The 24,243-nt window shown below is 44.3% G+C and overlaps 3 protein-coding genes and 1 long non-coding RNA gene across 6 annotated transcripts in view; 2 read left to right on the top strand and 2 right to left on the bottom strand.

Annotated features, from left to right (window-relative positions):
* LOC145505566 (liprin-alpha-1-like) overlaps positions 1–24,243 on the bottom strand; it is a 488,322-nt gene that overhangs the window by 54,691 nt on the left and 409,388 nt on the right.
* The window catches only part of LOC145505653 (uncharacterized), a 118,088-nt gene that overhangs the window by 36,320 nt on the left and 57,525 nt on the right, over positions 1–24,243 (top strand). For all 3 annotated transcript variants that reach the window (XR_014053182.1, XR_014053186.1, XR_014053185.1), the window contains exons 3-4: positions 12,248–12,393; positions 21,274–23,016. This is a non-coding gene — a long non-coding RNA (uncharacterized LOC145505653). The remainder of the gene's footprint in view (positions 1–12,247; positions 12,394–21,273; positions 23,017–24,243) is intronic.
* Positions 17,647–22,517, top strand: LOC145504903 (uncharacterized). Its single transcript, XM_081486270.1, has 2 exons — positions 17,647–19,490; positions 19,596–22,517. Exons 1-2 carry the CDS (start codon positions 19,176–19,178, stop codon positions 20,508–20,510), a joined length of 1,230 nt encoding a protein of 409 aa, XP_081342396.1. The 5' UTR covers positions 17,647–19,175; the 3' UTR covers positions 20,511–22,517.
* LOC145504887 (nuclear pore-associated protein 1-like) lies at positions 17,661–22,528 on the bottom strand. 2 transcript variants are annotated; one of them, XM_081486208.1, is made up of 2 exons: positions 21,160–22,528; positions 17,661–18,890 (listed from the first exon to the last, which is right to left on the bottom strand). In XM_081486208.1, exons 1-2 carry the CDS (start codon positions 22,429–22,431, stop codon positions 18,867–18,869), a joined length of 1,296 nt encoding a protein of 431 aa, XP_081342334.1. In that variant the 5' UTR covers positions 22,432–22,528; the 3' UTR covers positions 17,661–18,866. The 2 variants fall into 2 exon arrangements, with proteins under 2 accessions (XP_081342334.1, XP_081342323.1); XM_081486197.1 differs by lacking the exon at positions 17,661–18,890 and adding an exon at positions 20,418–20,597.

Genomic DNA, 24,243 nt, shown 5'->3' with positions numbered 1-24,243 from the left:
TTAAAAAGTTATAATGATCAAGAGGGATTTATCACCATAAAGCAGAGTTTTTTAAGGGAAGATAAAGTTGGAATGAGGAGAGAAATGTGCATATCCAATATCAAAACACACTCCAAAGTTTCAGTGGTTTTAAAAAAATCTACTAAACTATAATAGTACATCAATATATTATTAAACCTGTATAGGAACCCATGTATATATAAGAAATAAAATATAAGATAAATAAAGTGCAGACTGTCCTTACTGTAGAACTACAAAAATGGTCACACAAATTGCACTCTGCAAAGTTGATCTTAATGACCAGTGCAGAAAATATTATTGTTCCTTGATCTTAAAATCTTGCTGAGAAAACACTAGAAATTTTCTTGTTTAAAAAAGTAACTGCTGTACACATGAAACTACCACAATATTGTTAATCAACTGTCCTCCAATATAAAAGAAAAAGTTAAAAATGTTTTTAATACTAAATGTGGAGCTTGATTTATATAATTGTTTTAGATGACAATAGCAAGTCATTATATAATAATGCTAACATATTTGGATATTACAAATTTTATTTTACTTAAAGATACATTCTTTTAAGCTTTCAAAATATAGTAAACCTTAGTTAAGAGACTGCAACCTAAAACATTAGAAATACTGAGAATTAGCATGTTTTATTCTATTGTCAAAAAAACTTACGAGACGTCTAGTTTTGAGTCCAACATGAAAGGAGCTTGGAAGTTGCCACTCTGTACTAACAAGTAAATATCTGAACAAACTGAAAAATCAACAATTCTTAGATACAGTAGAGAAGTGAGGTCACAGGAAAAATCACCATGCCCAAAATTGGAGAGGCAAACAGAATATAACAGCTTACTGGAACGGAAACGCAAGAGTAGAAATCACTGTGGAAACCAAACTGAGGTAGGAAAAACTGAACTGTGTTCGATGAATTGCTAGAGGCCCCGTGTGCAAATGTCTGTGTGATAAAAATTCCAGGGAGGCCTCTATACTTTTGTGAGTTTTGTTTCTTGAGCTCTGCCAGGTTGTCACTACTGGGTGAAGAAGGTCAGAATAAACTCCTCTTCTGGCTGAGGGAAGATAATTTTGAAATACAATTTTGAAACACACCAGAACAATTTTGAAATACACGAGAAAATTCTACTATTCATAGTAAGGCCTGCCCTCAGTTCAGTTCAGTTCACTCATTCAGTCGTGTCTGACTCTGTGTGACCCCATGGACTGCAGCACGCCAGGCCTCCCTGTCCATCACCAACTCCTGGAGTTTACTCAAACTCATGTCCATTGAGTCAGTGATGCCCTCCAACCATCTCATCCTCTGTTGTCCCCTTCTCCTCCCACCTTCAATCGTTTGCAGCTTCAGGGTCCTTTCCAGTGAGTCAGTTCTTCACATCAGCTGGCCAAAATAGTGGAGTTTCAGCTTCAACGTCAGTCCTTCCAATGAATATTCAGGACTGATTTTCTTTAGGATTGACTTGTTGGATCTCACTGCAGTCCAAGGGACCCTCAAGTGTCTTCTCCAACACCACAGTTCAAAAGCATCAATTCTTCAGCCCTCAGCTTTCTTTATACTCCAACTCTCACATCCATACATGACTACTGGAAAAACCATAGCTTGGACGAGATGGACCTTTGTTAGCAAACTAATGTCTCTGCTTTTAAATAAGCTGCCTAGGTTGGTCATAACTTTCCTTCCAAGGAGCAAGCATCTTTTATTTAATTTATTTAAATAAATTTATTTATTTTAGTAGGGGGCTAATTACTTTACAATATTGTAGTGGTTTTTGCCATACATTGACATGAATCAGCCATGGGTTTCCATTCGTTCCCCATCCTGAACCCCCTTCCCACCTCCCTCCCCATCCCATCCCTCTGGGTCATCCCATTGCCCCAGCCCTGAGCATTTGTCTCATGCATCGAACCTGGAATGGTGTTCTGTTTCACATATGGTAATATACATGTTTCAATGCTATTCTCTCAGAACGTCCCACCCTCACCTTCTCCCTCAGAGTCCATAAGACTTCTATGCATCTGTGTCTCTTATTGCCGCATATAGGGTTATCGTTACCATCTTTCAAATTCCATATATATGCATTAGTATACTGTATTGGTGTTTTTCTTTCTGGCTTACTTCACTCTGTATAATGGGCTCCAGATTCATCCATCTCAGCAGAACTGATTCAAATGTATTCTTTTTGATGGCTGAGTAATATTCCATTGTGTATATGTACCACTGCTTCCTTATCCATTCGTCTGCTGGTGGACATCTAGGTTGCTTCCATGTCCTGGCTATTGTAAACAGTGCTGCGATGAACATTGGGGGACACGCGTCTCTTTCAATTCTGGTTTCCTCAGTGTATATGCCCAGCAGTGGGATTGCTGGGTCATATGGCAGTCCTATTCCCAGTTTTTTAAGGAATCTCCACACTGTTCTCCATAGTGGCTGTACTAGTTTGCATTCCCACCAACAGTGTAAGAGGGTTCCCTTTTCTCCACACCCTTTCCAGCATTTATTGCTTGTAGACTTTTGGATAGCAGCCATTCTGACTGGTGTGAAATGGTACCTCATTGTAGTTTTGATTTGCATTTCTCTAATAATGAGTGATGTTGAGCATCTTTTCATGTGTTTGTTAGCCATCTGTATGTCTTCTTTGGAGAAATGTCTGTTTAGTTCTTTGGCCCATTTTTTGACTGGGTCGTTTATTTTTCTGGAATTCAGCTGCAGGAGTTGCTTGTATATTTTTGAGATTAATTGTTTGTCTGTTGCTTCGTTTACTATTATTTTCTCCCATTCTGAAGGCTGTCTTTTCACCTTGCTTATAGTTTCCTTTGTTGTGCAAAAGCTTTTAATGTTAATTAGGTCCCATTTGTTTATTTTTGCTTTTATTTCCAATATTCTGGGAGGTGGGTCATGGAGGATCCTGCTGTGATTTATGTCGGAGATTGTTTTGCCTATGTTTTCCTATAGGAGTTTTATAGTTTCTGGTCTTACATTTAGATCTTTAATCCATTTTGAGTTTATTTTTGTGTATGGTGTTAGAAAGTGTTCTAGTTTCATTCTTTTTCAAGTGGTTGACCCGTTTTCCCAGCACCACTTGTTAAAGAGATTGTCTTTTCTCCATTGTATATTCTTGCCTCCTTTGTCGAAGATAAGGTGTCCATAGGTGCGTGGATTTATCTCTGGGCTTTCTGTTTTGTTCCATTGATCGATATTTCTATCTTTGTGCCAGTACCATACTGTCTTGATGACTGTGGCTTTGTAGTAGAGCCTGAAGTCAGGCAGGTGGATTCCTCCAGTTCCATTCTTCTTTCTCAAGATTGGCAAGTGTCTTTTAATTCCATGGCTGCAGTCACTATCTGCAGTGATTTTGGAGCCCCCCAAAAATAAAGTCAGCCACTCTTTCCACTGTTTCCCCATCTATTTGCCATGATCTTAGTTTTCTGAATGTTGAGCTTTAGGCCAACTATTTCATGCTCCTCTTTCACTTTCATCTTTAGTTCTTCGTTTTCTGCCATAAGGATAGTATTATCTGCATATCTGAGGTTATTGGTATTTCTTCTAGCAATGTTGATTCCAGCTTGTGCTTCATTCCAGTCTAGCATTTCTCATGTACTCTGCATATAAATTAAATAATCACAGTGACAGTATATAGCCTTGACATACTCCTTTCCTGATTTGGAATCAATCTGTTGTTCCATGTCCAGTGTCAACTATTGCTTCTTGACCTGCATAAAGATTTCACAGGAGGCAAATCAGAAGGTCTAGTATTCTCATCTCTTGAGGAATTTTCCAGTTTGTTGTGATCCACACAATCAAAGATTTTGGCATAGTCAATGAAGCAGAAATAGATGTTTTTCTGGAACTCTTGCTTTTTTGAAGATCCATCGGATGTTGGCAATTTGATCTCTGGTTCATCTGCCTTTTCTAAATCCATCTTGAACCTCTGGAAGTTCATGGTTCATGTACTGTTGAAGCCTGACTTGGAGAATTTTGAGCATTACTTTACTAGTTTGTGAGATGAGTGCAATCATGTGGTAGTTTGAACATTCTTTGGCAATGCCTTTCTTAGGGATTGGAATGAAAACTGACTTTTCCAGTCCTGTGGCCACTGCTGAGTTTTCCCAATTTGCTGGCATATTGAGTGCAGCACTTTCACAGCATCATCTTTTAGGATTTGAAATAGCTCGTCTGGAATTCCATCACTTCCACTAGCTTTTCTCATAGTGATACTTCCTAAGGCCCACTTGACTTCACATTCCAGGATGTCTGGCTCTAGGAGAGTGATCACACCATCATAATAATCTGGGTCATGATCTTTTTTGTATAGTTCTTCTGTGTTATCTTGCCACCTCTTAATATCTTCTGCTTCTGTTGATATCTTCTATTTCTGTCCTTTATTGTGCCCATCTTTGCATGAAATTTTGCCTTGGTATCTCTAATTTTCTTCAAGAGATCTCTAGTCTTTCCCATTTTATTGTTTTCCTCTATTTCTTTGCATTGATCACTGAGGAAGGCTTTTCTCATCTCTCCTTGCTATTTTTTGGAACTCTGCATTCAAATGTGTATATCTTTCCTTTTCTCCTTTTTCTTTCACTTCTCTTCTTTTCATAGCTGTTTGTAAGGCTTTCTCAGACAACCATTTTGCTAATTTTGCCTTGGTCTTGTTTTTGCTGACTGTATAGAGCTTCTCCATCTTTGGCTGCAAAGAATGTAATCAGTCTGATTTTGATATTGACCATCTGGTGATGTCCATGGGTAGAGTCGTCTTTTGTGTTGTTCGAAGGGGGTGTTTGCTATGACCAGTGAGTTCTCTTGGCAAAACTGTTAGCCTTTGGCCTGCTTCATTCTGTACTCCAAGGCCAAATTAATCTGTTATTCCAGGTATTTCTTGACTTCCTACTTTTGAATTCCAGTCCCTTATAATGAAAAGGACATCTTTTTTGGTTGTTAGTTCAGGAAGGTCTTGTAGGTCTTCATAGAACCATTCAACTTCAGCTTCTTCAGCATTATTGGTCAGGGCATAGACTTGGATTACTTTGCTGTTGAACAGTTTGCCTTGGAAGCGACAGAGATCATTCTGTCATTTTTGAGACTGCATCCAAGTAGTGCCTTTTGGACTCTTTTGATGACTATGATGGCTACTCCATTTCTTCCAAGGGATTCTTACCCACAGTAGTGGATATAATGTTCATCTGAGTTAAATTCACCCATTCCAGTACATTTAATTTGCTGATTCCTAAAATGTCGATGTTCACTCTTGTCTTCACCTGTTTGACCACTTCCAGTTTGCCTTGATTCGTGGACCTAACATTCCATGTTCCTATGCAATACTGCTCTTTACAGTATCAGACTTTACTTCTATCACTTTTTCTTAATAAGCCCTGCCCTCAGGAGAGACTGTTTTACTAGAGGTCTAATATACTGGGTTTTTTGGGGTTTTGGGACTGACTGCAAAAGCAAGAGAGTTCCAGAAAAACATCAGCAGTACATGAACATGAACTTATCGATGTTCAAGCTGGTTTTAGACAAGGCAGAGGAACAGAGATCAAATTGCCAATATCTGCTGGATCACCAAAAAAGCAAGAGAGTTCCAGAAAAACATCTACTTCTGCTTTATTGACTATGCCAAAGCCTTTGACTGTGTGGATCACAATAAACTGTGGAAAATTCTGAAAGAGATGGGAATACCAGACCACCTGACCTGCCTCTTGAGAAACCTGTATGCAGGCCAGGAAGCAACAGTTAGAACTGGACACGGAACAACAGACTGGTTCCAAATAGGAAAAGCAGTACATCAAGGCTGTATATTGTCACCATGCTTATTTTATTTATATGCAGCGTACATCATGAGAAATGCTGGGCTGCATGAATCACAAGCTGGAATTAAGATTGCCAGGAGAAATATCAATAAGCTCAGATATTTAGATGACACCACCCTTATGGGAGAAAGTGAAGAAGAGCTAAAGAGCCTCTTGATGAAAGTGAAAGAGGAGAGTGAAAAAGTTGGCTTAAAGCTCAATGTTCCGAAAACTAAGATCATGGCATCCGATCCCATCAATTCATGGCAGATAGATGAGGAAACAATGGAAACAGTGGCTGGCTTTATTTTTCTGGGCTCCGAAATCACTGCAGATGGTGATTGCAGCCATGAAATTAAAAGATGCTTACTCATTGGAAGGAAAGTTATGACCAACCTAGACAGCATATTTAAAAGCAGAGACATTACTTTGCCAACAAAGGTCCGTCTAGTCAAGGCTATGGTTTTTCCGGTGGTCATGTATGGATGTGAGAGTTGGATTATAAAGAAAGCTGAGCGCCGAAGAATTGATGCTTTTGAACTGTGGTGTTGAGAAGACTCTTGAGAGTCCCTTGGACTGCAAGGAGATCCAACCAGTTCATCCTAAGGGAAATCAGCCCTGGGTGTTCATTGGAAGGACTGATGTTGAAGCTGAAAGTCCAATATTTTGGCCACCTGATGCGAAGAGCTGACTCATTGGAAAAGACCCTGATGTTGGGAACGATTGAAGGCAGGAGGAGAAGGGGACGACAGAGGGTGAGATGGCTGGATGGCATCACTGACTCAATGGACGTGAGTTTGGGTAAAGTCCAGGAGTTGGTGATGGACAGGGAGGCCTGGCGTGCTGTGGTTCATGGGGTTAGAAAGAGTCGGACGTGACTGAGCGACTGAACTGAACTGACCTGAGGGAAGGGAAATACCTTACCCAAGTCCCTTCCAGCCATTTTGTCTCATTTAAAGTGAGAGAAAATGTTGAGAGGCACTTCTGAAATTCAGCGCTGAGAAGCACATGCTCATTATAAGACTGAGACCTAATCATAAGACTATAGAATGCCTCTGCAGCACCACATCACTGAAGATTTATTTACTGCTGTTAATTTCACCAGTATACTGTGTCTTCCTTTTCAAGGAGATAACTGAATCATATACAATGTTTAATTAAAACCACAAATGGCAGAAAAAGATGGAATATAAAAATAGGAACAAAGAACAATGGCAATAAATGTGAAACAGCATCAGATATGATAGATATTAATCCAATGATATCAATAATCATTTTAAATACCAATGACTATTCCTATTAAAAGATTGTCATAGAGCATCTAAAAACAAGATCCACTTATAAGAAATCTACTTTAAATGTTAATATAAAGGCACATATAACTTAAAAGCAAAGGGTTGTGGAAAGAGATATCATACTAATTCAAAGAAGTTTGAGAAGCTTCATCAGTTTCAGTCAAAGCAGATTTAAGGGCACGGAAGATTACCAGCCACAAAGAAGGCTTTCCATAATGATAAAGGGGTCAGTTCTCCAAGAAGACATAACAATTCTTGATGTGTATGTGCCTGACAACAAAGCATCAAATTAGTGAGACAGAAACAGAACTGCAAGGAGAAAGAAAGAAGCCCAATATCATAGTTGGAGATTTATACACCCCTCTATCCTAAATGGAGAGATCCAGCAGGCAGAAAATCAGCACAGACATAACTGAACTCAACAACACCATTGACAAAATGGATGTAATAAACATCTCCAGACTGCTTCATCCAACAACAGAATGCACATTGTCTCAAGCTCACATGGCATATACACCAAGATGGACCACATTCTGGGGCATAAAGCATGCTCTAACAAATTTAAAATAGCAGAAATATATGAAGTCTGTTCTATTCTTGGACCATGATAGGAGTAACTTGAAATCAATAATAAAAAGAGAGGTGGAAAATTCCAGAATACCTGGAAATGAAGCTGTTCAATTCTGAGCATTCCATGAGTCTTGCTGTCTGTAAGTGAACATGCACAGTGACCCAGCACCCAGAGACTTTGAAAGATGGGGCCTGATTGTTCTCTAATCGTGATATACATCTACCATTACCGTGGTGGTTTGTAAACTTGTTAACAGCTGTGAAGTTTGTACTTTATGCACTTCCTCACAGTTAACACATGCTGGTGTCTGAAATTTGTTTGTTCTGTTGGGGGACAGGTATTATTTAATTAAATAACAGTAACTGAAATTCACGAATGAGCAAACTGTTCAGAGTAAGGACTGCCTGTGTAGCATACACTGAGTAATGTTCCATGGTAAGAAACATATACCTAGAGGCCTATAGGATGAGAATTCATATCTTGTTATGAGGAAGTCTTTCTCTGAGCAGAATGTGAAACTGAGATATAAAGAAAAAAGAGAGTTGCTTTGACTTCATAAAAATGAAAGAATTCTGCACAGCAAAAGGCAACCCAAATAGAGTTAAAGATAAGTGGCAAACTTGGAAACATAAACATCTGACGATGTCTTTGGCCAACAATTCCTTTTCTGCACAATAGAATGAGGGGGGAAATCTCAGTGAGCCAAACCTCATGAATCAATAGATGAGAGGTTAGACTAAATTTCTTATATGGTGTGGATTTAATTTTATGGAATGCAAAATACCTTCCAGTAGGAAATATGGAGCACTACCCATCTTATCCAAATCCTTGGCAATGCACACAGGTAAACCTTGAGTAACTGTGTGATGGATGAGTCTCTTTTCTGTTCTATAAGAGAGAGAAAACAATTAGCAGAATGTGTGTTTCTCCAGGGCAGAATTCTAGTATTGTCTCTGGACCACTGAGCTTTGCAAAAAATCGAAATGCACAGTCTCGGTCAATCACTCTTAAACAATCAAGAGGGAAAGAAATGGAAAGGCTGATGAACTTGCCAGTCGCCGTTGTGGTCCTGACTCCTGAAAATAGTGATGATGGGGAGTATGTGATGTCACATATATGAAACTTACAGGGCATGGAGATTCAGATTTACAGGGTGTAGATTCAAATGAAGTTGAGTAGGGAAGAATGCCTCTCATAACCCACCTCAGCTGAATTACTTATGGTCTCAACTGGGAAATGTTAATTAAGAAATGAGAGGATACAGGCAGGAGCAACTCCTGAAATAGCGCCTATATAACTCAAATATTCCTAAGGAATCTTGTGGACAACTGTGTCAGAGAGGAGCTGACAAATGGAATATAATAAGCACAGAGATCATGCCCTTGTCAGCTAGCATACAGAGAGCATTACTGATCCTCAGCAAATCATTACTGATCCTCAGGAAAATGTACTGTGACTGGGTCTAAAACCTGACTGGAATGTTCCATAGACGTGTGATATTGGAGATGCGTTTGCAGCTGCACTTGGCAAATCACCTTGTCAAAGCACAGTAGGTCATGGCCAGAGGAGCAAGGGCTGCTCTGCTCGCTCTGAGGCAGAAAAGGATTTTAGAAATGCCAAGTTCTCTCCCACAAAGGAAGGGGTTAGCAGGTTATGAATTAATGATTAGTACAAGTGTCTGTGATCTCTCAACTAATTTCCGTCTTGAAGCTGGGATATAAAGACTCAGGTGCTGGGTGGTGAGTCACAATCTCTCTGAATAGGTGCTTAATCACGACTGGATGGGCTGAATTTGGGTCTCGGCATTGGATACCAGCTCTTTTTCCAGCAGGATGCCTTTAGACTTGGCCCCACACCTTTGCATCTATAGCTTTTTGTTGTTGTTTAGTTGTTTAAATATATAAAATGATGATAACACTAGTTGGTGGCATATTATATTTTTAAAAAAAAGCAACCTTTCATTACTTAGTGCAAATCAAACAGTAAATGCTTTCTCTTAGTAAACCTGCTTAACAGTTTTCTGGACTCTTCTGCTCTGGGCCAGATTCAGAAATACACAAGTGAAAGAGGAGATGGTACATCATGTTCTATTCAGTTGGGTCTTGATACCTATGTGTGACTCTTAACCAAGGAGTATGCAGTAGTTAAGGACACAGATTGAAATTGTTTAGAGTGTGTCCTAAACTCTGACTGCCAGGATTTAAATCTCAACTCTGGAAATTGTAAAACCTGGGAAAAATTGCTTCCCTAAACTTCATTTCCTGGATCTGAGAAAAATAACAGTATCTACCTTGTAGACTGAATAATACCCTTGTCCCTAAATGTCCACATTCTAATGCCCAGAACCTGTGAATGTCACATTAAATGACAGAAGGGATTTTGCCAATGGGATTAAATTAGGGTTATTGACGGGGAGATTATCCTGGGTTGCCTGAATGGGCCCAAATTCATCACGGGTGTTCTCATTAAAGAGAGGTAGAGGGAGATTTGACTCCAAAGAGAAAGTGATGATGAAGCTGGGTTTGGATTGATGCAGCCAGAAACCAAGAAATGCTGGCAAGGAAACAGATTCTCTCTTAGAGCCTCTAGAGGGGGCATGAATGGTCCTACCAACTCCTGATTCCAGTCCAGTGAAACTGGTTTTGGACCTCTGTCTTCCAGAACCATAAGAAAATGTGTTTTGTTTTAAGCCACCATGTTTGTAATAATATTATAGCAGCCATAGCAAACAAATGTGCACCTCTTAGGAATTATTACCCCAGTTAAAATGTGTGATTGGAAGCAGACTTAGTGGCATATCTGCATGCAGCATGTATGCCATCATAAGCCATTCTTAAAAACCCGAATCCTTGGTTTTGTGGGATCATCAAATCCAGTACAGTGGTCGCCATTTTTCTCCTTGTTCATCCTGGTAACATGTCTAGACAGCTAGTGGAGAGAGCTCTGTCCTTCTCCACAGGTCCTCTCACCTCTATTAATTAGAAGGAAAGTAAAAGTTGCTCGGTCATGTCCAACTCTTTGTGGCCCCATGGCTCCTCTGTCCATGGGGATCCCCCAGGCAAGGATACTGGAGTGGGTTGCCATGCCTTGCTCCGGGGGATATGCCCAACCAAGGGATTGAACCCAGGTCTCCTGCATTGCAGGCAGATTATTTACCAACTGAGCCACCAGGGAAGCCCAAGAGTACTGGAGTGGGTAGTCTTCCTTCTTCAGGGGATCTTTCTGACCCAGGAATCGAACTGGGGTCTCCTGCATTGCAGGCAGATTGTTTACCAACTGAGCTACCCGGGAAGCCCTAATTAGAGGGAAGAGGTTACTTAAGTAATATGTTACTTAAGCCACCTTATTCTTTTCCTTTCCTTCGTGATTCTTCATCCAGCTGGTCTTTATAAATTTTAAAGAAAACAAAGTCATTTCTCAATGGATTCAGATACTACCCCAAATTAATATTCCCAGTAAGTTCTTGTTCTTATTTCCAGACCTCATCACCAGAAATTCCTGAGCCTAAATCCTCCCTAGCTTCTAGGATCACTCATTTTCTCATTTCTCCCTTTTCCTTTTAGTTGAATCTTGTCATTTTAGTCTCTTCCTTAAACACAACCCTTAATAAGGTGACATAGCAAAGTGATGAAAGTACAGATGGTTTGGTTTTAATCCTGAGTTTTTGCCATCTACTTACTGTGTGACATTGGACAGGCTCTTTAACCTCTCTGGGCCTCAGTTTCAAAAAAATAAGTCAGTATTATAAATAATACCTACCTAAGATTACAATTGTGAGGATTAAATGAGTTTAATATTTGCTAAGCACTTAAAATAGTACTTGTTATAGTGTAAGCACTATAGTTGTGCTTGCTAATAATAATAAATGCAATTCCAAGCACATAACCTACTCAACTTTCTGTCATAACTTTGAGGTATGTATTTGATGAAATCAGTAAAATCATTCTGTTTCAAGGGGAACAGAAAAGTATTTTTGAGCAATTGTCTATGTGGCTATTTCACCACATTTAGTGTTTCCAAATTTCTGTACAATAGCCTGGGCTACTCCAGCAGCAAATTAAAAATGGACAGAGCTTATGTTTTGCACCCTTTACCTCACTGCCCCCCCCCCCCCACACAAATCCCCATCTCTTTGGACACAAACTTTCATTTGTCCTCCATCTTCTGAAAACCTACTTCTAAGAAAGTGTCTGGGTTCATCCATGTCACTACAAAGTTGCATTGACATATATACACTAACATGTGTAAAATAGCTAGCTAGTGGAAAGCTGCTATATAACACGGAGAGCCCAACCTGGTGCTCTGTGATGACCTAGAAGGGTGTGAGGGGAGGGCTGAGGTAGGCTCAAAAGGGAGGGATATATATATATATATATGTAAAATTATGATTGATTTGCCTTGTTGTATGGCATAAACCAACACAACATTGTAAAACAATTATCTGCGAATTTAAAAAACAAAGGTGTGTGATCTCCAACTTAATGTGAATTTAAGACAAAGGTACCATTTACCTCAGAGAGACAACTTTTCAAGACTGGTTGTGTTTTTCAAGTTTGTTTTGTTTTTCTGTCTCTCCCAGCCTCTCAACCTTGGACAAATACAGGAGATCCATACTATGGCTTCAATACTTAGTACCTATGGCATTCTCCAAGCCTGAAAGGAGCATCTGAGGGCAACACTCCTGTCCCGGGACTGCTGAGAGGACCACGCTTAGCTCTGTCTCAGGTAAAGTATAAACTGTTGCTCAGGCAGCCCATTGCATCACATCACCCTAGGTACACGGCAGTGGCTGGTCCAGGGAGGGCCTGGGTGGGCTCAACACAGTCAAGGGCTGTTTCTGGATCTCTAAGAAGAAAATATATAGGACAAGACAGGCATACATTCATGAGTCTGAAATTCTCAAATCTTCCACAAGCTACCTTCTCATTCCTGCGAGATATATGCAGGGAAAATGCCCTGCTTAGTAATAACTAGAGTTTTAGCCTGAAGTTCCACACAGAATTTCTAATCTTAGGAAATATAGGAGGCCCTAGGTCAGATCTCACTTGTGGCCTAGACCAGTATTGGGCGTGATATGGAACAAGGTCTACCTGGCTCATAATTACCTGAAGTACTGGTTGAAATCCAGATTGTTAACTCTCCCACAAAGCAAGGAAATTAAGAGTGATGGGGTCAGAATTATGCAGTTTTCATGATCAGTAACTAGTCATTATTTCTAGTCTAACTGGAAAGCAATTTGGTCTCTTTTCTTTCAGGATCTTATCCTTACTTTGGTCTTACAGCTTCCAAACTGATGAAGGGGAGGGACAAGTGTTCTGAAAAAGGAGGGGATCCAGGCAAGGAAACAGTGTTGAGTTTGAACATTTCAAAAATAGTTTATTCTGGGAAAATAGTGCAAGGAGAACAAAAGAAGGTGGGTCACATTTTAGGAAAAGTAATGAAATTTTGTGAGAAAATAGCAGTTGAAGTAAAAAGCAAACTGAAATATAGCATCAGTTTAAACAGTTGATGTTAGAGACAGAAGTAGGAGCATCATACCTACAGAGAGGAAAATACAGTTCTATCATACTGTTGTCCCCAGGACTGAGCAGAACTTAGTTAATTTAACTTATTGGTTTTCAACCCATAGCATCAACCTGTGAATAAAACACAGGACACTTTGTTCTGATTGCATAACAAATTGTAAATATTATCATCACAGGTAAACAAAGCAAACATGCTATTGACAAAAGGTGAGTTGTACAAGGGGAAAGACAGAAATGGGAGCACAAGCAGTCTCAGGCATAAAGAAAATGATGAGATTAGAGTGAAAGTGACTACTGTAGCTATGTACTATAGCTAATATTTCTTGAGAGCTTCCGTGTGTTGGACGTTGAAGGCTGCAAATGTGTTATTATTTGTATCATCACGAGCAACTCCATGCAATGGTGGTTACCATCCATTTCCTCATTGTACAGGTGAGGAAACAGAGGCCCAGGAAGGTTGAGTAAATTGCTCAGGATTGCAGAGCTAATAAACTGAAGAACAAAGCTTCCAAGCCAAGTGGTCCATCTACAGAACCAAGGCTTTTAGCCACTATGCTACCACTTCTCCCTTCAGTAAAAGCCAGCAAAAATTGCATGGCATTACAGAAGAGAAGCAGCATAAGTAATGAAATGAATATGAAGTATTGAAAGGAAGAGGGATGAGAAGTAGTGGGGGCAGGAGTTTGTCTTCCTGCCTCATGCTACGGTGATAAAATCAATCTACAATGGATACAGCAGATAAACATAATGTTTAGAATTATGGGAGTAACATGCATGTGGCCAAAAACTGTCTCTGGAGAGGGGGAACTGGGGTTAGAAAAGTTGAATTTCTGTATCTGAGATGCTATCATGTCCACATATTATTTTCATAAAAATAATTCTATTTATTTAGAAATAGCTTCAACTGTGTAAGTGCATTAAAACATGAAATTCAAAATCATCTTTACATCTCATACATTTGTTAAGTACTTGCCTTATCAGAATTGATCTTTTCAGCTTCAAAGTTTTTTTTTTTAATGAAAAGCATTATAAATTTTAAAAATTGTCTCTGGTAATATTGCCCGGCATGGCTGAGAGGTGTGGAACTATTAGAAGCAAACTGGATTTCAGCCCTGCTTCTGGGAGGCAGTTGCAACAACAAAGGGAAGGAGAGTCTCTGAAGTCAGGGAGCAGGAGCTTTGATCCTCTGGAGTTGTAACAACTTAGAATAAATGAATCAGGCAGCAGGGTGCCGGGAGGAGGCTGTAGGCCTCTCTGTGATGGTGTTGTTTTTGTGGGAAGGCAATGGCACCCCACTCCAGTACTCTTGCCTGGAAAATCCCATGGACGGAGGAGCCTGGTAGGCTGCAGTCCATGGGGTCGCTAGGAGTCGGACACGACTGAGCGACTTCACTTTTACTTTTCACTTTCATGCATTGGAGAAGGAAATGGCAACCCACTCCAGTATTCTTGCCTGGAGAATCCCAGGGACGGGGGAGCCTGGTGGGCTACCGTCTATGGGGTCGCACAGAGTCGGACACGACTGAAGCGACTTAGCAGCAGCAGCAGCAATCTCAGAAATGTTGCATTAGGCTCAGTGCTATGCATTTTTAGGCTGGAGTTACCATGTTTTTCCATCTGTGTACTTCATGAAAGCAAGCACTTTTATGCTCCCTTTGAAATGGGAATCTCCTATTTGAATTGCCTGGTGAAGACATTTGAAGTAATTCATTAAGTATACATATACGTGCTCTATCTCCATCTATGTATCTATCAATCATCCTTTCCCTACTTACCTACCTGTGTTAGTCTGCTCAGGCTGCTATAACAAAATAGCGTAGTCTGAGTGGCTTAAACAACAGACATTTCACACTTCTGGGAAGTCTAAGATCAAGGCAGATCTACTTCCAGGTGAGTCTTCCATTTTTGGCTTGTAGATGGCCATCTTCTTGCTGTAGTCCTCCTCACATGGTGGAGAGAGAAAGCTCTAGTGTTTTTTCTGTTTCTTAGAAGAGCTAATCCCATCATGACAGCTCTACCTTCATGGCCTCTTCTAAACCTAGTTGCCTCCTAAAAACTCCATCTCCTAATTCTATCACACATAAGAGGATAGGGCTTCAATATATGAATCTCTGGAAAGGGACAAAAGAATTCAGTCTTAACTCTCTATATCTGTCTCTGTCTGTCTGTCTTTATGTATAGAATAGTAACAGTGGCTTATAATTCATTTCCCTGTGTTATTTTATCCTTCCTTTACTCGTGTGAGGTAAATTGGCCATAGGAAGATCACTGATTTCACTGAAACACTTGAAAGTTGAATTAACTTTGTGATCACACAATCAATAAATAATGATGCCACAATTCAATCCACATCTTCTCCATCCTGCTTTCCTGTTCTCTTCTCCCTTCCCACTTTCTGACTCTATTCCAGCCACATTATTTACTAGCTTTTCCCTGAGGACATTGGTATCCTTCTTCTGGGCCTTGCAGAGGTTATTCCCATTATCTGGAATGCTTTTTCCTCAGATATCTGACTCAGTTGCCTTCCCCTACACTGTTCAAATTCCACTTTCCCAGTAAGACTTATCCTGTCTACTGTTTAACTTGAAAACCTTGTTTCTCTGCCCACAAGGTCAATTCCCCATATACTGCTTAATCTCTATTACATTTGTTACTAGGCTTCCCTGGTGGCTCAGTCAGTAAAGAATCCACCTGTAATGCAGGAGACCTGGTCCGATATCTGGGTCAGGAAGATCCCCTGGAGAAGGAAATGGCAACCCATTCCAGTATTCTTGCCTGGGAAATCCTGTGGACAGAGGAGCCTGGTGGGCTACAGTCCCTGGGGTTGCAAAGAGTCGGACACTACTTAGCAACTAAACCACACCACCAACTTGTCAGATAATTTACATAGATTTCTGTTCTCCCCTCTGACTAGAAGATAGGCTACCTAGAGTCAGGAATTTTGCCTTTATTGAACCTGGAGGCCCAACAGAACTCTAGGGTATGCAAGAACTGGACACAGTTATAACTCTTATGTTTGGTATTTTAGCAGCCTATCTCAGAGCCAAGCCAGTTATTAAAGAGAACTTTTCTGATACTTTAAGCAGTATGATAAACTTGAAGTAAACTTAAATTTTCAACAATTACAGAGCAGGCATGGACTCTTCCTTTGTTTTCCAGACACATGAACCTGGATACAAAATCCATCCTCTCTGGGTGAAGTGGGAATATACCAAGATGACTGGCCTAAGTCTCAACTGGATAAAAAAAAAGATGCACAAAAGAGACGTTTAAACATTTTCAAAAACTAAAATCATAAAGTGTGTTTCCTCCTCACACATCAGGGATTATCTGGACTCTAGTGTGGTTAGAGTGGTGTGGGGGGAGAGAGAGAGAGAGACAGAGAGAAGTAAGGATAAGTCACCCTGTCTCTCCCTCCTCTGGACCTTAGTTCTTCCTGGATTGTCACTCCTTACACTCAAAACAGATTTCAGGAGTCAGCACACATGGTCATAATGTGTGCCCAGCTCCTCATCCCAGTCACTGGGACCCAGAAAATTTTGCAACCTCAAGTCTGCCTCAACACATCAATATCAACGAGTAAAGACACATAAACAGTAGTAGATTAACAAGAATAAGTTTTTATTTATATATAAATTACATATATACATATTTGTACATAAAGCTAGGAAAGATAAGGGCCCATTGAGGCAAATGGATAGGGGGAGAAGAAGCAGCTAAAGACTGCTGTGGGCACCCTGCCAGTTCCAAGTGTAGGGAAAATAGCCAGAAGTTTGGGTCGGCCAAGTTTACAGTCAAACCAGGGATGGCACAGTTGATGATACATGCAAGTTATTTTTCATCCTCCAAATGGAACTTCTCAAGTCTGGTATCTAGTTCTGAGCTGGGCTCATCTGCTTCTAACCTTGCAACACACACACACCCACATTCCTCACCCATGCACATACAACACACACATACTCCTGCACACCCCTGAGTGTGTGGTCGTTTGGCTCGTTGTAGAAAGCAGGTTAACAGTTTCACTTAAATGGGCAGAGTCGTTTTCCAGCAAAGCCCGTTCATCGTTGCACAGAATCTGCAGAACAAGATCTGCTCTTTATCTGTTGAGTTTCTTCACAGAAGAAAGGAGTTTGCTGATGCTCCAATGAAATCCTGGGCAGGTGATGAAAGTACCAGACCTAGAGCACAGATGCAGCTTCCCTGACCAGGAGCCGCTAAACACAACACTGTGCTCCTCCAAAGTCAGAGGGGTGCCCTGAGTTGGGGTCCCAGGTGTTCTGAGCATAGAAGTTCCTCTCTAAATATATATGGTGCTATCCCCCATCATACTTCCTGGGTTTGGGCTGGGGAGGCCCGGGTGCTTTGTATGCATGGAACACTAGAAGTGTACCCAGTCATAGCAGGTGTGGTGCTGTCCCCCATCGCCCCCTCTGTGCTTTGCATATAAGAGTTCTGAGTCCAATGGCAGGTGTTGACACTGGGGCCTCCCATCCTATATGAGATGTTGCTCCTTCCATCTATTCCACTCATGGTGTATTGGCCAGGTGGGCCCCAGTTGTACGTATGGGAAGTGTGGATACCAGGTCCTCCAATCCTGGGAATGATGTTGTTCCCTCCTGTACCACCACCACTTGGATTTTGGACAGGTAGGCCCCTTGTGTTTGGAAATAAGGTGGAACTTCTAGTGGGTTCCAAGCCAGGGGTGGGTCTCACACTTGCAAATCCAATGGATGCAGTGTTGCCCTGGTGGAAAGTGGAAATTGACTTGTCCCTTAACACAAATTTCTTCTCCATGGTGAAGGGATTTGTAACTGTAGATTTTCTACGTTCATGTGGGTCCTGAGTGCAGCAATGGGAAGTGGTAACACCCCGACCTCTAACCATAAGGATGCTGGTGTCCCCTGCCATCACTCTACCACCTGGTTTCAGCTCAGGTAGACCCCAGGCATTTGGATTCAAGTTGGAACCAGATATGTGCCTGGATGCTGGGATGGTGGCTTGCCCTTCCTACTGCAGCAGCCATGCTGCAATGAGATGACCCGCAGGTAATCTGGCCCACAGTAGGAGCACAAGTGGTGCTGGGTGCCCCACACAGTTCTGTCCAAAAGTTAGTTGGGCCAGATGCATCTGAATAAGTGAGGCCTAGGGCATTCACACCAACCCCCAAATTCCCACCAGCCATAGAGACTGCAGATCCCATCAACAGTGGGCCTGATGTGGTACTAGCAGACAGCAAGCTACTGTCTCCAGTACCAGGCACTGTGGTATACACTCCAAAATAGCAGATACATCCCTGGGGAAAATACTTGAGTTGTAGACAAAGGCCGGCTGCATGTTGATGATGGTTGTGGCAGACAGGGGATCTGGCAAACCTGAATCCATTATGTTTCCTCTGGGTGGCTGGACTGCAGAAGAGGTTAGCTTTTTATCTCGTGCTAGGACTAATGGGTTTCCCAGTGGAATAAACTTGTCAGGCTTCTCCCTATTGTTGGCCCCAGATGTGGGCTGAATGGTGAGTTCTGGGTCCAAGTGAAGCTTGAAAACGTGGGTACCTCTGTTGACCAACTCCACAGGTAAATAAGTTGAAGCTTGGGTCCAGGCATTGCCACCACTGGGTGCTGTGTTCTCAGAACCAACAATAGCATGTGATATGGGTAGTGGTTCTCCTTGGAGTCAGAGGTAGACTGAAAAATAAATCTGAGAAAGAGGTGTTGTATCCATAGCATCGATGTCAAAGACTGGTTTAACGTTTGTACAGATGCCATCTGCTGGAGCATGGATAACTGCCAAAGCCATAGGTGGGGGACTGGGAAAAACAGGAACTGAAACCATAGATGGGGGTTGGGAGAGGCAGGACCCAAAGCCATAATTTGGGGACTGAGGGAAACAGCCAAAGCCCTAGAGAGGGGGCCAAGGAAGACAAGACCCAAAGCTGTAGATGGGGGGCCAGGGGAGACAGCGGCCGGAACCGTAGATGGAGGGATGGGGAAGACACCGGCTGGAGCCCTAGATAGTGGGGCTGGGGAACACAGGACCCAAGGCCGTAGATGGGGGACCAAAGGAGACATTAGCCGGGGACCTAGATGGGGGGCTGGGCAAGACAGCAGCCAGAGCCTTAGATGGAGGGGCCAAGAGAGGCAGCAGCTGGAGCCCCAGATCGGGGGCTGGGGAAGACGGCAGCCTGAGCGCCAGGTGGGGGCCCGGGGAAGACGGCAGCGGGATCCCCAGATGGGCTGGGGAAGATGGCAGCGGGATCCCCAGGTGGGGGCCGGGGAAAGACGGCAGCCGCATCCCCAGGTGGGGGCCCGGGGAAGACGGCAGCCGGGGCCCCAGATGGGCTGGGGAAGATGGCAGCGGGATCCCCAGGTGGGGGCCGGGGAAAGACGGCAGCCGCATCCCCAGGTGGGGGCCCGGGGAAGACGGCAGCCGGAGCCCCAGATGGGCTGGGGAAGATGGCAGCGAGATCCCCAGGTGGGGGCCGGGGAAAGACGGCAGCCGCATCCCCAGGTGGGGGCCCGGGGAAGACGGCAGTCTGATCCCCAGATGGGGGCACCGGGAAGACGGGAGCCTGATCTCCAAATGGGGGCCCCGGGAAGACGGGAGCCTGATCCCCAAATGGGAGCCCGGGGAAGACGGCAGCTGGAGCCCCAGGTGGGGGCCGGGGAAAGATGGCAGCTGCATCTCCAGGTGGGGGCCCGGGGAAGACGGCAGCCGGAGCCCCAAATGGGCTGGGGAAGATGGCAGCGGGATCCCCAGGTGGGCGCCGGGGAAAGACGGCAGCCGCATCCCCAGGTGGGGGCCCGGGGAAGACGGCAGCAGGATCCCCAGGTAGGGGCCCGGGGAAGACGGCAGTCTGATCCCCAAATGGGGGCACCGGGAAGACGGGAGCCAGATCCCCAAATGGGGGCCTGGGTAAGACGGCAGTCTGATCCCCAAATGGGAGCCCGGGGAAGACGGCAGCTGGAGCCCCAGGTGGGGGCCGGGGAAAGATGGCAGCTGCATCTCCAGGTGGGGGCCCGGGGAAGACGGCAGCAGGATCCCCAGGTTGGGGCCCGGGGAAGACGGCAGCCGCATTCCCAGGTTGGGGCCCGGAGAAGACGGCAGTCTGATCCCCAAATGGGGGCACCGGGAAGACGGGAGCCTGATCCCCAAATGGGAGCCTGGGGAAGACGGCAGCAGGATCCCCAGGTTGGGGCCCGGGGAAGACGGCAGCCGGAGCCCCAGTTGGGGGTCTGGGGAATACAGAGGCTTTTTGCTGCTTATCTGTGGTCACAAATGTGGGCCGAGGGTTGGTTTGGGAGTCAAAGGGATAGTTAAAAATTGAAGCGCGGCAGGGGACCATCGGCACAAATGGGATGGTGGTGTCTGGTCTCTGTGCAATGTGTGTCTGCTCCACCCAAATACCTGGGGGAGACAGAAAAATGACAGCTTGATCAGGGGGAGTAGTGTCCATGTCAGTGATGCCCGGATTTGAAGGAGACGGGGAGGTCACACTTGCAGATGCCATGACTGTGGTGGTAAAAGGGACTGAAGTAGAAGTGATGGGCTGGTCAGTTAGAACAGGGGGAGCGATGGGAGGGTCTGGAAGAGGGGTGAGTAAGTATAAGGGAGGGGGAGAATCTACACACATGGGTGTTGGGGTTTCATTTTTGTAGGAGGGTGGCTGGGAGGAGAGGGTTGGGGTGCTCAGAGGTGTGGAGAGGTCAGAAATAAAAGGTGGTGTTGCTCTGACTGAACACTGAGGGCCTCCATCCTCCTTAAGCGTTATTCCCACAATGGGATTGAAAATTGGAGGAAGACGAGAATCTGCAGAAATAGCAGAATGAGAGTAAACACGGTCTGTGTGTCTTGCCTCCTGATCCATACAAGGTGTCAGGTAAGGTGGAAGGCCAGCCAGATTGGGGAATCTGGAGGACAGGTCGGCCAAGTCAGTGGTAGTAGGAGGGACCTCTAAAATGTGACTGACCGGAACCAGGGAGCCTGCGGTCCCTGGGGCAGGCGGAGGGGCACTGCGGCGTCGCATGGCCTTCCTTGTATCCTTCAGGACTTTGTTCCGATGTCGCTCCATGCTTCGTTTCAGGGTGCCCCAGTTTTTGGCAAGAGTCATGCCTGGAAGCTTCGGAGGTGGGGGAAGGTCACTGCGACCCCACGGCAGAGGCAGCGGTGGTGGCAGTGGTGGCAGCAGTGGCGGCAGTGGCAGAAAAAGCAGCGGGGGCATCTTCCGCTTGCGGTGGTGCCTACTGCTGGCAGATCCCAGGGAAGAAGAGCTTCTCCGTGGGGTGTCTGAAGGTTGTTCGCGCTGCAGCACCTTCCCAGACATCAGTGAGTCAGGGGAGCTGGGTCGGTGGTCTTCACCCAGCACTTCTTCTATTGGCCTGTCGGGCAGCAGGTTGCAGCACGGACTTGAGGCAGAGAGCACCGTGGCCAGGGGGCCAGGCTGCAAGGGAGGCTGGCCATCTCCAGCAGTGCCGTCTGAGCAGATGGCGGGGCTTTCGGAGGAAAAGTTCATCCGAGACACCTGGGCTTTCTCACTAAAGTTGCCTTCTGGGTGCACCGGAAGGAGATTTGGAGGCTCAGGACTGCATTGGAAGGACGCGAGGACCCCGCTGGTCTCCTGGGGCCTAGATGTCATTGTCATATCCCCGTTGCGGTATGGACTTATCTTTCCATTGTCCTCTCCTTCGGCCTCTGTGTGACCTTCCTCCTTTGTCGTGCCTTCCCTGTGTTCTTCTTGGACCTTCGCCTCACTCTCTTTTGCGCAAGAAAGTAGGAGGTGACTGGTTGGTACCAGCTTCCCAGCCTCAACGACCCAAGCAGGTAGCTCAGGTAGTGAACGCAGGAGAATAATTTTGCGCCCCGGTGGAGGAATTCTGACAGTTCTCGAAGGTCCGAACATCATGGAATTACGAGTGGACAAGACGGGCTGCTTCTTCGGCGAGTCCTTCAAGTTCACCAGGGGTAGGACGCCCACACGGGAGTACCCAGCCTGCTGGATGGGGTAGTGCCTTTTCGGCGCGATGTAAAAGCTGGATGATAAAGGCACTCGATCCTGGTTGAGCAGCCTACGACCCGGGTGTAAAGCAGGAGCTGGAGCAGCGGGGTGTAAAGCAGGAGCTGGAGCAGCGGGGTGGCCCCGGCCAGATGTGATGGCAACCCGAGAGGGCAAAACCAGTGAGCGATGGCCCAGCGGGTGCCGGCGGTGGAGCGCGGAAACAAATTTACACAGTAAATTGCCCATATAGGACAGATTGTGCGCCAAACGCCCCGAGAATAGAGTGTGAAACTGGGAGAGCGTCTCCCTAGCTTCTGACTCCTATCGCGGTCAAACACGCACTGGAGAAACGATTCCTCAGCCTGGCGTTTGTGACATGTCCATGGTATACGCATCACAGAGGGCAAACTCCGGGGCAAAGGGCGGGGCCCCTCCCGGACTCTCTAGCAGCTGAGACTTCCCACTGTGGGTGCAGGTGTTTGGCACCAGAGGCGCCACCACGCAGAGACTGTTCAGGACTGTGGGGGCTTCCTCCTCCAGAGCTCATCCTGTCTAGCATCTCATCATGCAGCCCCTTTGGTGCCTGCATGTGTATTGGCCAGCCCCTCCCTGCCTGGGTCTCAGAGGCCTGTGCAAAGCTGAGTGCAGGAGCCACCCACCCTGTGGAGGGGTGGTCCAGCACCTATGGGGGACCTCCCCAGCTTCTCTGCGAGGCCTGGAGCCAGGACCACTTTCTCCACTGCTGTTCCTCTGCCATCATCACCAGCCGGCAGAGAATGCAGAGACCTCACCTGGCCAGATGCTGCACCCCACAACGTCCCTTCTTGGCAGGTAAGGCTCTTTCTTCACTTCTTTTTAGAAATTTGGTACAACAGTTAAACCTTATACTGTTCTTCAGGGTGTGCAGATGGTAATGGCTTAGCCAGGATTTGAACCAAGCCTGCTCTGGACTGTGGTGCCTCCTTGTCATACATGCTTCATGTGTTACTGTTCTTTTCTTGTACTCCTTATGGCACTTAGCCCTAAGTGTCATACCTATAATGAGCCTATATTCTACCCTGTAGAAGGTTTTCTTTTGCTCAATTCATGAATTGATCACCTACCGCACTGGGTTCTGATCTCAGAAGATGCAGGTTAGGGACCACCAGTTGTCAGCATAGCACCAGCGGAGGTTTTCCCTTTGGTCTAGTTTGAAGGATCCAGATATGTAAAGATTATAGTCTAAATAAATCGTGGGCTTTCCTGAAAGAAATTTACCAGTGAATTATCCCGTATGAATTAGAAGCCAATTTCTCTGGCCTTCCTGGAGTTATTTTCAGTAAGGCAGTTGCCTTTCATGTCTAGAAAGTAAATACATCATTTATTGTAGCTTCATAGTGGATCACTGTGTCAGTTTAAAATAGTCAGGTACAATTTGGTCACTGTGAGCATGTCAGCTTGGTCCACTCTTTACTACCATATATAATTCTCGAGATTCTTATGCCCAGGAGAGAAGAAGCACTCTTGGGTGTCTAGGACAAGGGAAACATGTTATTATTCACAAGGTAGAAGCTTCAAAATAATAGGAAAGAACTGGAAAATCCTAGTCTAACATGGCTTTATCGAGTTTGAATCTTGTTTCTTTGGCTTACTTCATTGGAGTGTTTTCTTTCTCCTGTGTTTCTCCTGTAACACATTGTGTGTTACACATCAGGCATGTGACATGTAGAGGTTTCAGAACCCAGAACTGTATTGATCAGTGAAATTTTATTTATATATTTTAGTTTAAAATCTCTTTAAAATAACATGACATAATTCATATATTATAAATAAGTTTTGCCCTCTGCCCTTGAGATTCTTTTTATAGTATGTCAAAGCAAATTTGGACTTCCATCCCCAATAAGATTTGAGATTGGAGGGCACAATAAGTTTTTCTCAGACCTAAATTATGTCTGAAAAAAGCGAGAAATATCATGAGCCCTATCTGACCTCTCTAGGAGCAGAAATGATTTACAGCCGTGGCATTTAACCATAATTCCTTGATCTTGTTTGAGACGAGTTCAGTAAGGAACAATCTCT

Source organism: Giraffa tippelskirchi, chromosome 1, assembly GCF_054371585.1.
Source record: "Giraffa tippelskirchi isolate mGirTip1 chromosome 1, T2T-mGirTip1v1.2.pri, whole genome shotgun sequence".
Classification (NCBI taxonomy): domain Eukaryota; kingdom Metazoa; phylum Chordata; class Mammalia; order Artiodactyla; family Giraffidae; genus Giraffa; species Giraffa tippelskirchi.
This window is presented reverse-complemented; position numbering and strand designations above follow the sequence as displayed.